At 37.0% G+C, this 14,976-nt stretch overlaps 1 protein-coding gene across 3 annotated transcripts; it reads left to right on the top strand.

The window, feature by feature from the left end:
• The first annotated feature begins 463 nt into the window (after positions 1-463).
• On the top strand, positions 464-11,827 carry tbrg1 (transforming growth factor beta regulator 1). Of its 3 annotated transcripts, none has more exons than XM_066685135.1 (15): positions 464-638; positions 2,396-2,573; positions 3,486-3,543; positions 3,619-3,701; positions 4,177-4,213; positions 5,174-5,236; positions 5,828-6,034; positions 6,600-6,670; positions 7,197-7,429; positions 7,967-8,106; positions 8,326-8,472; positions 9,067-9,164; positions 10,598-10,708; positions 10,855-11,009; positions 11,397-11,827. In XM_066685135.1, exons 2-15 carry the CDS (start codon positions 2,446-2,448, stop codon positions 11,486-11,488), a joined length of 1,623 nt encoding a protein of 540 aa, XP_066541232.1. In that variant the 5' UTR covers positions 464-638; positions 2,396-2,445; the 3' UTR covers positions 11,489-11,827. The 3 variants fall into 3 exon arrangements, with proteins under 3 accessions (XP_066541232.1, XP_066541233.1, XP_066541234.1); XM_066685136.1 differs by having other exon boundaries at positions 464-630; XM_066685137.1 differs by lacking the exon at positions 5,174-5,236.
• The last annotated feature ends 3,149 nt before the right edge of the window (positions 11,828-14,976 follow it).

Here is a 14,976-nt window from a genome sequence, read left to right on the forward strand (position 1 = left end):
TAGGGTCATCTACGAAAAAAAAATATGACAGGACTGGGTTGGAGACATCCCTACAAGCAAATGTCAGCGACTGTAAATAAAAGAATAGTCCTCTTGAAAGAGTCATGTTGAAAGATGTTGTTGTAATGGGCTTAGAAATCTTCCTTAGTTTTTAAAACTATTTACTTTGGGGTCGTGCCACAGTCTTCCTCGTGTACAATATACAATCTTAGCTTAATGTTATTATTTTCTTGAGTTTTTCCAAACTACGTGGTGAATCATACAGGGATTTATTGACATCCTCTTCCCACGCAAACACCCTTCTTACTGTTTTATTTAAGCGACTGTACGTATAGAAAGAATGCTATGACAGCACGTTTCGACAAAGTAGCACTGCGACCCTCAGCGGGATAAAACAGTTAAAGAAAACAACTGAATGAACGAATCAAAGCGTAATTCATCTCACCGCTAGATGGCGATAGCGTTCCTCTACTGCCTCTGAGTCTGAAGGCAGCAAAGAAGCATGGGACAACAGTAAAACATCTTCTCTGTTTAAATGTTATTTCAGAAATTCTGGAAATAATAAACACCGTAGGATTAATGATTCCGTATGGCTTCTTCATAATGTGAACCTGTGAAAGCACACAAAAGGTGCGGAGGTAAATAACGTACTCTGAATCGTATTTATAGCTTGTTTGGCTGCAGATATTGACCCATTGAAAGGCACTGTCAGTAAACGTTACTTAATTTCTAAAGAATTAATGTTGAATTAATAGAATATTATAGGATTTGAATGGCTTTTAGATGTTTTTTGTGTAATTACATGTGTGTTTTATTGTGAGTCTTGCTAGCAGACAACAGTTATTAGAATAAACACACCTTGGTTCGTGTTCTTTTGGTTTAAACGTTTTGTCAAGATTTGAATAGGTTTTGAATTATAATTCGGTGAATTCAACAGTTGGTGAGCGCTTAAACAGCACCTTGTATCTCAGTCGTACTACAGTACTAAATGTTAACGTTATTGCTACAACAACTACCATTTTTACCAGATATATAACCATTTAACGAGATGTAATAAGATATGCAATGCGTTTGAGGGTTTTCAACACCTCAGATGTTTCCTACCTTTAAATTAAATTGTTCCCATGCGTTATTACATTAGTTTTAAGTAGAAGTTAATGTTGGGCTCTGTAGAATGTAATATAAGTTCAGTATATTCTTGAATTTAGATACTTAATTTAGTTGTAAACAGAGCTAGCTATAAACGTCACAGAAAAACCTGACTAAATTTTAAACTTACTGAAATATTCCAGTATCAACTGTGAAGCTTTCTCTAGAAGAGTAGAGGCTTGAACAGCAGTAAAAGCAGACAAAATCCATGTTAATAGCATTATTTTTTGGAATTGTTGTTGTGAACAGAAAAACACCAATTCATATTGTGACATAAAATGCCTCACACTGTAAAAATGAAATCTAAGCAAGTAAAATTGACATAAATCTAGTCTAAATATCTAGTATTACTCATTTGGAAATTGTTTTAAGAATGTTATAATATTATTCAACTTATTTCTAACTTTTTTACCTGTTTTAATTAATTTTATCTACAGAAAGATATTCCATTGGCCGATATTTTTTCTGAATTCAAGAAATAACAGAAAATGATCCTTAAAAGAAGCAAAAATATCTGCCAATGGAATAAGAAACTTTCTATAGATAAAATTATTTAAAACAGGTAAAAAAGTTAGAAATAAGTTCCATCCATCCATCCATCCATCCATTATCTGTAACCCTTATCCAGTTCAGGGTCGCGGGGGGTCCAGAGCCTACCTGGAATCATCGGGCGCAAGGCGGGAATACACCCTGGAGGGGACGCCAGTCCTTCACAGGGCAACACAGACACACACACACTCACGGACACTTTCGAGTCGCCAATCCACCTGCAACGTGTGTTTTTGGACTGTGGGAGGAAACCGGAGCACCCGGAGGAAACCCACGCGGACAACACACCAACTCCTCACAGACAGTCACCCAGAGCGGGAATCGAACCCACAACCTCCAGGTTCCTGGAGCTGTGTGACTGCGACACTACCTGCTGCGCCACCGTGCCGCCCTTAGAAATAAGTTGAATTATCTTATTATATTCTTACAAATATATTTAGATATTTAGATATTAAGACTAGATTTAGACTAGACTAGATCTAGTAAATATACTAGATATTTAGACTAGATTTAAGTGAATTTTACTTAGATTTCATTTTTTGCAGTGCAGTAGTGATGAGTACTGTCATTTTGCCCTTCCTAAAAATAAAATGTATTATTAATATATTTGATGAGCCCAAACAGTCTCAAAATGTTACGTATGATTAGTGTATAATGTGTCACATTGAATTTGTCCACACATTTTCCACTGTTTTAGAGGAATTATCCAGCCACAGTCGATAACACCACACCGGGTGTCTGTTTACAATGGACTCACTCAACACGCTCTCCAACTTTGAGTCAGAGATGGAGTCAGATGGTCCTGGCAATTATTCTCTCTTCCCGGCATTGGACAACATGACTGGCCTATCTGGGACATCTGAAACACTAGAAACGTGAGCAGTTGTTATGTAGTGTTGTAAGTTTTAAATTAATATCTTGTCGTGTAAACTCCAGCCAGTTTTGGACAGAGTTTACACCACAAGATATTCATTTCAAACTTACAATATACCGCTGAGAAAGATCATGCTCTTTTTTTTGTTTGTTTGTTGGTTTTCTTTTTTTGTTTTTTTTAAACACGCTTATTGTAAGAATTGACATCTCTTTACATTTTTGGCTGTGTCCCTTAGGAATGTCATAGTGGATTTTTTAAATGTCTATTTATGAACACACTTAGAGTTTTTCAGAGGGAACTGAATGATTGCAGATAGTGATCAACATTGTGTGTGCTTCCTTAAGCCCCAATAAAAAGTATTTTTTAAAGTGTAAGCAGCGTTCAGTGTTGATGTATGGAATTAACATTAACATTGTTCTTATACGTTTCTTTAGAAATGCGCAGTGAAATATAAAGAATTCAAATCATGCTTCTCAGATATAAGCCCACACTTGTCTAATAATACCACACACATGCATCAGCTCTGGAAGTATATCGCTATATAAAATATTATAATAACAATTATATATTTTAATGCACATTATTTCTTGCTTCCACAGGGCACTGTCATAAGTTAATTGTACTGCAATTTAAAGTTTTAAATTAAATAAAAAAAATATAAATGTTGATGAGGCTAAGAGCTTTATGTTTCATGGTGATGCCATGTTTCTTGTTTTTTCTTGACAGTTTTTCTGTGGCTTTTATATTGTTCATATCAATATCTGAATTATATTGTACTGACTTACATTAACAAATATACTGAGTTATAAATTTTGTCCATATCATCTAGGCTTAGGAAAGGATTCCTAAAGGAATTGTAGGAAACACCTGTATCTGTTTTCAATTTAATAACTGTATTTCTTTTACATTTAAGAGAACCTTCTGGAGAAGTCACAGACAAACCAAACCTCACGTGGCTTGATGCTGCTCAGGTTAGATGTTTTTTCAGGTCCTCTTGAGATATTATCTTCTTTGGTCAATTAAAGACATTTCTCAAATTGCTTCAGATCGTCCTGGAGGAAGCAGGGCGGCCTATGCACATCAAAGAGATCAAGCAGAGGATCATTGATCGGGGATTGGTCCAGTCAAAGTAGGGAAACCAGATATATATATATATTTTTTTTTTCCTGTCAGATAATATAGTCGTTTTTGACACGCTGCTGTCAAAATGTTGGACTTGTCATAATACATTTTTTTTTATTTTAAATACAGTAGTTATTGCATGTTTAAATATTACAAGCAGTCATCAAGAGGTGTGTATATAGATATTCAACCTTTCAAACTTTCACAGAAGACAAAAATAATTTAAATATCTTTTTACATTGTTTTTTTAGTAAATATGTACATCAATTTTAAAATGACATATCCATGCTTAACAGCTTTCTCTGTCATTTTCTAAATATATTAATTTTCAGCTCAGTATTCTATCAGCAGATAAATTGTACTGTCCTACTTACTATGAAATCAGAAGTTGCCAAACAGTAACATTTTGGAGCAGTGTGTTTGAATGATAAATTATGTCATATCTGACTGTTAGAGCATTAATGCAACTCTTCCTCTCATAGTGCAAAGTCAAGCCTTGAGGCAGTGATGTACCGTGAGGTAAGACATTATATCTCTAGGGCTTAATGCACTAATCATACTGTATCCAGCCACCATGGTCCTGTCAAATTTTATTGTGTACCATGCATTTTATCTGTAATTAGTGCCATGTCTGTTGCACACATCTTTTCCATTTGCACTCTTGTCTTTTATACTACAAATAGAGGTGCAGTAAAATGTTGGCTACATAAATTTCTCATCCAAATATAGTCAATTAACAAATATTTAATTGGTTAACAACAAAGTGTGGAAGTCTGGACTGATTTTTCTTGTTATATACTACATAGCTTTAGAAGTTCTGTTAATTTTGTAGGTACAGTAATTCAATTTGTACCATTAGTTTGATATATTTTTAGTTCCTACATGCAAAAACAAGAAAGAAAATAAAAAATATGAAGCAGAAATTGGCTTCTTGTTCACTACCATTCTGTTAATTTTTATAAACCTTTAAACTGTGTCGCAGTCACATTTGGGCCCATAGGCAGCAAAATATAACTGGCACAATTCAAGATTCTTCAGAATGAAGCTGTGGCATTATTTAATGTAGATGGAGTGAGAAACAGGTAGTGGCATTTGATACTGTAGAACACAATGCATTTAATAATTTTATTTAATTTGATAAGTTAAATAATTATCATGTATTTCATTAATTTTTTATATTTAATTTTCATCTTTTTTTTTTTTTTTTTTTTTTTGTCAAACATTTTCTGAATTTTAATTTCAGGGCACCACTAGATAGTAGTAATATATAAGTAGGGATTTAAGTAATAGACCTCTCATTAAGGATAATACAAAGTCATTATTATTATTTTATTGTGTTAAATAAAACTGGTTGATATCAATTAGTCAAACAATGAACACCGTTTGACACATTACAAGTAGATTTACACCATGGTGTCCTGTCTGTAGAGATCAGGCTTCAGCAACTAGCATTGGCTTCAGTTTCACGCTGTATTTCAGACACAGAAAGGGAGCAGGCGTTTCAAGAGGATTGAGAACAGAAATGGAGTCTTTGCCCTCTTGGTAAGTTTGGTTTGTGCTGAGAATAAATTGGCTTCTTTTGCTCTACCTTCATGCTGAATATGTGTGTGCCTTCAATGGTGCAGTACTAGGACACAGCTCTACAGGTTAAGGCTGTTTTCTTAATAGAAAAAGCACAATGATCACCAGTGGATTTACTTTAAAACTGAGGCCAATCAAATCAGGGCTGAGGAAGGAAGAAGTTAAAACACTCCATTCTCACTGTGTGTGTTCTAAATTATTTTATTCCATACACTAACAACTTTCTGTTTCTTTTAACCATTATTAATTCATCACTAGTCTGTTGCATAAATATATTCAGTGTTGTTGGCATGGTTTTGATTAGGCATTTCCGATGTACGTCATCATTGCATCTCCACTGTTTAGATCTCATAATATCTCATTTAGTATTGTGTACCGTTGGATCATTTGTTATGTTAGTCACACTAGCCACATGGCTAATTTGCATCTGCCAAGACGATGTTCATAGTGAAGAATTTATTGACATCCATCTTTGGGAACTTTGTCTTGTTGGCCAGACCTTCAGTTTTTCTACACACATCTTCTCCTTATCTCTTTGTCTCACACGCCCAGACCGACGACGAGAGACAGCAGGCTTTACAGGCTTTTTCTGCCCAGACGGCCTTTTCCAGTTCAGGCTCATCTATTCCATCTGACCGTTCCCCCCACAGCCACTCGGAGCTCAGGCCAAAAGTCAAGAAGATTCTTCGCAAGAACCAGAATGAGAAATACAGGCTTAAGTATATCCGCCTGCGCAAGGCTGCTCGCACCATGATCTTTGTGAGTAGCTGTGCTGACAGTTTGAGTGTTCAAAACAGAGCACTGTTAAAGCATTTGTCATAATTTTGGCCCAAAGATTTAATTTTTTATATGTATTCATTTTTTATTTAATTTTTAAAAATCTGATACTTAAGAATAAGTGACCTACAGTGATTAGGATCTTGCTCCTAATTTGATGTTTTGATTGCATTGGGACAACATTGGGAATCTTTTCATTGTTGTTTAAAAAGTACAAGAAAATTAACTAATCACATTTTTAAAAAAGTGTTTATATTTAATACAAAATTTTACAATATGTTCCAACTTTTCTGGAAAAGGGGTTCATGTGTATGAGTGCCATTGAGCAAAACTGGAATGTGTATAATAATGTTATAAACCAGAACAATACAAGACAAAAACAGCAATGATAAGAATAAAAGCAGGTTACAGTAAATGAATGAATAGTAAAAACTAAAGAAATTTTACAATGACAAACGATTCAATAATTGAAGCCACAAAGAAGAAAAAAAATTATAATAATCATTTTAACTGAACCTTCCTCTTTTTTTCCCCCACTAATGTTCAGGAAAATGCAGCTCTTTGTGATGAAGTCGCTCACTTGGAGGAAAAGTTTGTGAGAGCTAAAGAAGAGAGAAGGTGAGTCATTTCTCTTGGCGACATGGAATATTACTAAGGAATGATGAAATATGTCTGCTAAGAAAAAAGCTCCAAAATCCAAGTAAAAAAAAGGATCTGGTTTATCTAGTGGTATTTATCCCCTTGAAGAAACATTGAAAATTGCAAGTTCTCAAACAATGTCTTGCTGGGATATCTGGATCTGATGAATTACATTTGGAAATAAGAACACGTTAAACAGTAATTAAGCAGTAAAATAAACAAATGTTTCCATCATGTCTGCACGTAGTCGCCACTTTACTTTTCAGCTCTGTCCTGACAACCTAACAATAGACTTGAACCTTTGGAGAAGGGATTTTACTGAACACATACTAGAAATCCCATTGGTATGTTTTAATCATGGAAATATCTTCTACTGTTTTCTGATATTTTTATTTTATTAATACAAAATCTAGCACTGAGTTATGGGCTTTATATTAGAAAAGCCTTCTATGATACCCTTCAGAAAGTTCTTACAAGACTGGAAAGACCACACTGTTTCCTCTAGGTTCCTGTTGAAGACTCTTCTTCAGTACCAGTCTCTGTCAGAAGGGGAAATGCTCTCCACTCCCACCAGCACTTCTCACACCCCCACCACATTCAGCTCCAGCACACCGGGGCCTTCCATCATGCCTACAGGGCAAAGCCAGGGTCCTGGACCCTCTGTGCCCGATGATGCTTTATTAAAAAAAAACAAGAAAGAACGAAAAGAACGAGGGAGGGAGAATGGAAGAGAAGAAGGTGGGTTGTAGGTTTGAACAGTTTTAATTTACACTGATCAGCCATACATTTTTGACCACCTCTTTGTTTCTACACTGTCCATACAATCAGACTGTCCTCCATCTGTTACCATCTTTCACCCTGACACTGACGTGGTGCTGGTACGAGTGGATCAGACACAGCCACTCTAACACATCTACCTTGTTGGTCAACCTTGTAGATGTAAAGTCAGAGACACTAGCTCATATATTGATGCACATTTTGTGTTGGTCGTCCTCTAATCCATCAGTAGACACAGGACGCTGGCAGCGGGATGTTTTTGATTGGTGGGCTATTGTCAGTCCAGCAGTGAAACTGAGGGGTTTAAAAACTCAAAGAGCACTGCTGTGTCTGATCCACTTGTCTGTAATTGTAGGACTACAATGTAGTGCTCCTGTGTATTTAGTGGAGGTGTGGGAATTGAGAGTGAGTGTAGAAACAACATGGTGTTTATAACGTTATGGCAGATCAGTATATAGTGAAAAGCATTGCCACTGCTGTTCATTTTACTCTTCTCAGCATCAAAGAAAATTTCTAAGAAGAGAAAAGTATTGGAAAGTGGGACACGGAAGCTGGTGCAGCCCATCCCACTGGACTCCTCTGGAAGGCCTGTTTTTCCCATCATACTGGGTGGACTAACTGTCTACAGCCTGGGAGAGGTCAGTCATTAGTCATCAAAATTCAGCACACAAAAGTCATTTATACTGGAGCAATTTTACAATAAATTATATGATGTCTTACTTTGTAGACTGCTGACTCATATGCATAATTTTTCTTTAGCGGACACACCGCCATTATTTCTTCCCTGAGGAACTACAGTCAGTGATGGAGTATATGCATATAGAAATTACATCATATTTGTCCCCCTTTTCCATCAGATCATCACAGATCGAGTCAGTTTTCATGATGAAAATGCCATCTATCCCGTGGGCTTCTGCAGTACACGAGTATTTGCCAGCATGAAGAACCCAGAGCAGCAGTGCCTCTATACCTGTCAGATAAAAGATGGTGGACAGGGACCTCAGGTATGTTTACAGAATCAGCCCTTATTTTTAAACATGAATGCACAGCCCATGTCATGGAAAAGCTTTTTGAAATTGCAGGTCGATGTAATATGGAACTATTTTATTGTTTTAAAACTATGCAAAATATACATACACATATAACAATCTACCTAAATATATAAAATAAAAAACTGGGACATTGCCTGCGAGGAGTGCCCCTGCTTTGATGAAGATAAATGTTTTTATGAGGTCACATTTGCATTTATCTGCTTATTAGCCATGTTTATATAAGGATAGGCCTACATTTTAAGGAGTGTTCCAGACAAGAACAGGCAAAGTATTAATACAGACTGTTTAATCCTATAAAAATAATAAGAGACTTGAAATTCATAAAAAGATACTGTCGTCGTTTGTTAGACCACAGACCCCTCAAACTCAGGCTGAAGGGAGGTAAAAGAACATTATACTATACGACTCTTTCAAGCAATGACAGTGTTGTCTAGCAATAAATGTTATATGAAAACTGTTCTTTATAAACACAGACTGTAGCCTTGTTAAATATTGGTATGCTTTATGAGGAAAATGTAATTTTTTGTGTGTAATTACATGTTGCAGTTTGAGATTGTGCCTGAAGAGGATCCACAGAATTCCATTGTGGGCTCATCAGCTCAGAGCTGTCATACAGACCTACTGAAAGCCATCACTGCTAAGAGGTAGATATCTATTGCTTTTAAATGCGTTGGGTAGCTGACTGGTAGAGTTTCAGTCATGTATTTTGGAGATTCACAACCACTGCTCTGTGGACCAGTACTGGGCTGTGGATTATTTAATGCCAAGCCACGTAGTGATAAAATCAAACGCTATTAAATTGGCAAGATAACACATTTTATTGGGGCTCCAAACACATCAAAGATAAGAATGAAACAGATCATCAAGCAAAAGCATCATTCAAGTCAAAAATATTACCACAGCACATTCACCTAGCTAAAAAAACAAAAGAGAGGTATGGATTGAAAGACCTATAACATATCTGTTCAAAGGAGGGAATTTTAGGACAGATATGGGAATTTAGGAGGGAATCAACAGGACAGCCACGTTTCTAGCATATGACTGAAAGTCTAACACTTCTATCTGCTGATTTATCTCCTCATAACACTCTATTCCTAAAATGATAGCCAATGAATAATGGATACAACCCCTCCTGAATTATTCATTCATTCATTCATTCATTATCTGTAACCCACGGAAACCCACGCGGACACGGGGAGAACACACCGACTCCTCGCAGACAATCACCCCGAGCGGGAATCCAGGCCCCCTCGAGCTGTGAGACTGCGACACTACCTGCTGCACCACCGTGCCGCCCCCTCCTGAATTAATCAATGTAAAATTTAATAAATAAAATATTCAAGCAATCTGCTTGAATATCAATGTTGCCTGTGAAAATTTCCCTGAACATGCAGTGGGGGAAATAGAGGGTGCATCAGCATCTGTAAGTTGTGCAGCTGTGTTATTGCAAGCCTTCTTGTTTGCAGAGAGAATGGCACAAAATTATTATCATAACATGATAACATAATGGGCGGCACGGTGGAGCAGCAAGTAGGTGTCGCAGTCACACAGCTCCAGGGACCTGGAGGTTGTGGGTTTGATTCCCGCTCCGGGTGACTGTCTGTGAGGAGTCGGTGTGTTCTCCCCGTGTCCGCGTGGGTTTCCTCCGGGTGCTCCGGTTTCCTCCCACAGTCCAAAAACACACGTTGGTAGGTGGATTGGCAACTCAAAAGTGTCCGTAGGTGTGAGTGAATGTCTGTCTGTGTTGCCCTGTGAAGGACTGGCACCCCCTCCAGGGTGTATTCCCGCCTTGCGCCCAATGATTCCAGGTAGGCTCTGGACCCACCGCGACCCTGAATTGGATAAGCGCTTACAGATAATGAATGAATGATAACATAATATGCTTATCATAACGTGGGATCTTCAAACTCCTAACCTCTAGGTTAAGAATCATTTCAAAAGGAATAGGTGTAATACAGGTCAAGGATGATTTACACATCACTGATTCCTTGGGTTTTCTTTTTTTTTAATTTGTATTTTCCATGCATTTCTTTTTTCCTTTCTAATTTGGATTTGTAATATGTCTTTCTTTTTATAGGGGCCTGCCTTTGACCAAAATTGTCCCCTCAGGTGCAGACTTTTTTGGCTTCTCCCACCCAACTATTCAGAATCTGATTCAGAGCTGTCCTGGAGCTCGAAAGTGCAACAAGTGAGGAAAAGTTTTCCTTTTTGTTTTATTTTGGTTGTTCCTTTTTTTCCAGTCAAATAATGTATGTAGGAGAATGTGTTTGTAATCTACTACAGCTGTCTGGATTTGTTTATTTTCTGTGTGTGTGTGTGTCCGGCTGCCTTAAGTTACAACTGGGTGCGGTTCGAGGTTTGTCGTTTGGGTGAAGGACAGGTCACTCACCCAGTTTCTGAGGAGGATGCGGCAGTGAATTTCGAAGCTTTCCAGCGCCTGCTGGGATGTGAGGAGGGCCAGAGCCGCACTGTGGACCTGAGCAGTACCGGTCAGACATTTACTTAAAATACACCTACAACAAAAAGTAGAAACTTTAATTTTCTGGTGCATAGCAAACCTGTCAAAATATATTTCAGTATTTATCCAAACAAGAGCAGCGTGAATTGGCTGGTTGTTTTAAGTAAACAACCTAATTTATTGGCACTTTGATTTTTTAAATTGTTTTATTAATTTTGTAGATGACAATACACATTCTATAAAGAGGCAATTAACTTATAATTAAATTCAGTTTTATTTATAGAGTGCTTTAAAATGCAGACATCTGAGCAAAAATGCTACTTAAAATGACACTTCTTGTGCCACAAATCTGCAGTTTGATCAGCTGCCAGAAATTGACATGGCTTATTTAGGCTTTACCTCCTTCTCTTTCTTGTAGTGTGTTCCAGTGCCAGCGTTTCATCTCATCAGAGTTTCCTGAGCTCAGCTTCTCTACCGACGACTGCAGCAAGCTCTCACTCCAACACCTGAGAACCCAACAGCTGTGTTTCATCTCATTTTGTATTTCATTGCTTGGTTTCATTACATCTCTGTTGGAACACTCGGATATTTTTTTGTTCAGTAAACTAAACATATTACAGAAATAACACGGATCTGGTGATGTTACACACATATGAAGCTTAACATATATATAACAGGTCAGAATCATGTGTCCTGAACAACTGCCAAAACATGTAAAACTTTGTACTGTTTCATGGCTGTTATTAGTACATTTTATGTAAAATTTATATGAAAGGTTCTTTGTTGTATGATATTGCCTCAATATTTGAAGGAAATTATAGCTGTATTTTCAAAAATATTAAATTCATTTTACCCATTGAAATACCAGCTCATTTTGTAACATTCATTGTCTGTAACCGCTTTTCCAGTTCAGGGTTACAGTGGGTCTGAGGCATACCTGGAATCACTGGGAGCAAGATGGGAACACATCCTGGCAGCGTGGCCAGTTCATCACAGGACACCATACACACACACACACATACATACATTCACTCGCTTACCTATGGACACATTTGAATTGCCAATCCACCTAAAAACATTTTTTGGACTGTGGTAAAAAATAAAACAGAACACTAGGAAGAGATCTGTTTACTAATTAATAATGAATTTCTGCTAGTAATGTAGTAATCTGCATTCTGTGTAAATTTTGTGCACACAGGCGAGATATTTTACAAATGTCGTACGTGTCTTTCATGAAAAAGGTGCAAAAAATTATAGATTTTTTTTTTCAATCTGTGAAACTGGAGGATATGTTTTCATCTGTTTGAAGTATTTTTCTTTAAAACTGAGCACATGACAAAATAGCCATAAATATCACAAATAGAAGATATATCACCAGCAGGAGATATTTTCGAGTGTTTAATGTGTTTTTCATTGAAATTTAGCACGTACAAATATAGTTAAAAATGCTTACGATGGTAAGGATTACATTGTAAGGCCTTTCGTATTTTGATAAATTTGTTGATTCAAAAAAGTATTATCACTGTGCACCAGGGGGATATATTTTCAAGTGTTAGAGGGTTTATTTTTCTTTAAAATTGAGCACATGCAAAAATGATTAAAAATTGTTTATGATGTTAATGTACAATTCATCACAGGAAAATGGTTCATAAAAGACGACTGTGGTAAGGCTTAAGTATTTTGATGATTCAATGAAAAGATAATTTTTATCAAGAGCTGGCATTATTTTCTACCCCATGTACCAGGGTGGAGATATTTTCAAGTGGTTTTCATTCAAACCTAGCATATAGGAAAATGGTTCAAAAATGCTATAAAGAGTTTTGGCCTTGGCCCTCCCATATTAACTTCCATTTGCTGCCTAATATCAACCTCCCCTTCATCCTGCACGAGGTAATCAATGTTATTCACGTCTCCTGTCTGGATTTGGTATATCTGTATATTCAATTCATTTTAAGACCTCAATATTTTACAGAGGGAAAGTAATATGTAATATATAAAATATAGTGAGAAAACAAGCTTAATTTTCATATATGTTGCTACTGAGTTTCCACTGACTGGTCATGCATCAAGTGAGTACGTTTTTTTCTTGGTTGTTCCTTTGTTTTGCTACGGGGGTGATTCATCTCTTGCTCCAGGTAGAGTCAGTCAGCAGGGGAGTAGTCTCAGCCACAGAAGATCCTCCGACAAGGCCAGATCATTTTGGTGGCTGGTGAAAAATATTCTAGGTGGAGCGGTGTGTGCCACGTGGTCCGTTTCAATAGCCGTCCCAATACAAATTGCAGGTCACCAAAGCTAACTGAAAATTTGCCTTTTTCAATTAACATAAAAAAATCAACAGACTAATATGTTCAGATATAAGGTACATCACATTATATAAATTGTACATTACAGACCAGAAACATAAATATATATAGGCCAAAATATTAGCCATATATTGCTAGCTAATATTTTATATAGAAAAACTATTTTCTTTTGTGTGTGTGTGTGTGTGTGTGTGTGTGTCTGGACCAACTCTTTGATGTGTAGTTTCTTCACCAAAGTTCTCTTCTCAGACATTTTTTGGTGAAGAGGGAGATCTTTTTTAAAGTTGGAGGCTATGACCTGATTATTCACCAATAACCCTCAGGTCTTTACTCCCGGGCTAGTCTCACATTTCCAGACTGTCTAGGGAGAGTGTGGTACCATTCACCACTGAATATGGCCAAGAACTGCCTACTACGGCAGAAAAAAGAATTTGACTGACACACAAAAGGACCAATCACAACTCTGCTATTTTGACAAGACATGTAGAAAGAGGCAGATATCCAATCAGAATGCAGCTGGCAGAATACTGACAGTGAGGCCAGCTTATCACACTGAAAGTATCAGACTCTTTGTCAACGTGTGGGCGGAGCAGCTGTGGCTAAGACTACTCCCCCGCTGACTGACTCTACATGGGGCAAGAGACGAATTGCCCCAGTAGCATTTTTGGTGCCTGAAATTTCACTTTCTGCAATAGACCAATCAAGGGAAACCCAGTAGTAACATATGATTGCAATATGCAAGTTGACCTGTGTGGTGCAATTTTAAAGTTTTAAAATTGAATTACATTCCAAATTAAGCTAATATCCTAGCTAATATGTCTGAATTTAACAACATTATACTAGCCAGGGTCTTTTGTTGTTGCAAATCATCTTTTAATTTTATCATTATTATTAGTAGCAGCAGCAGTATTATATCACTATGTTAGCCTAAAGACACTTAGTTTTTCAGTAGGCAGCACTGATATATCTGTGTCAGAGTGGGCCACTTTCATTTATGTTGCTATTGGGTTTCCCTTGGTTTGTTGCAGAAAGTGAAATTTCAGTAGTAGTCTCAGCCACAGATGCTTCGCCCACAAGTTGAAAGAGTGTCTGAAACTTTCAGTGTGACAAGCTAGGTTCATTGTCAGTATTCTGCCAGCTGCTTTCTGATTGGCTATCTGCCTCCATCTACACGTCATGCCAAAATAGCAGACTTGTGATTGGTCCTTTTGTGTGTCATTCAAATATCTTTCCCTGCAGTAGTAGGCAGTTCTTGGCCATGTTGACTGGTGAAAGGTACCAGACTCTCCCTAGATAGTCTGGCAATGCAAGACTAGTGGGGAGAGTAAATCTGACTGACTCTACATGGGGCAAAAGACGAATTGCCCCAGTAGCAATTTTGGTGCCTGAAATTTCACTTTCTGCAATAGACCAGTCAAGGGAAACCTTAGTGGTAACATAAATGGAAATGAAGCTTGTATTCCCGATGTATGTTATATATTACATATAATTTTGCCTCTGTAACATATTAATTTCTCAAATAAGTAGTTAAGGATTATAGAATTTTAAGAATTATAAAGAATTTTTTTACTCAATATTCATTTAACATTATTTATTTCCACAAATGAGAGTGGTGTCTTAGCGCCCTGTTGACCTGTCGACCTGTCACATCATGATTGTCATAATGCTTCGGTCACTTCATTTCAAAAACTGTTT

This window comes from Hoplias malabaricus, chromosome 11 (assembly GCF_029633855.1).
Source record: "Hoplias malabaricus isolate fHopMal1 chromosome 11, fHopMal1.hap1, whole genome shotgun sequence".
NCBI classification, from domain to species: Eukaryota; Metazoa; Chordata; class Actinopteri; order Characiformes; family Erythrinidae; genus Hoplias; species Hoplias malabaricus.

Bases quoted from the DNA above. Each gene is read 5' to 3' on its own strand.
- tbrg1 (XM_066685135.1), top strand. From the start codon at position 2,446: ATGGACTCACTCAACACGCTCTCCAACTTTGAGTCAGAGATGGAGTCA. The intron at 6,671-7,196 runs GTGAGTCATTTC...TGTTTCCTCTAG, and splicing joins AGAGCTAAAGAAGAGAGAAG to GTTCCTGTTGAAGACTCTTC. The intron at 11,010-11,396 runs GTCAGACATTTA...TCTTTCTTGTAG, and splicing joins TGTGGACCTGAGCAGTACCG to TGTGTTCCAGTGCCAGCGTT.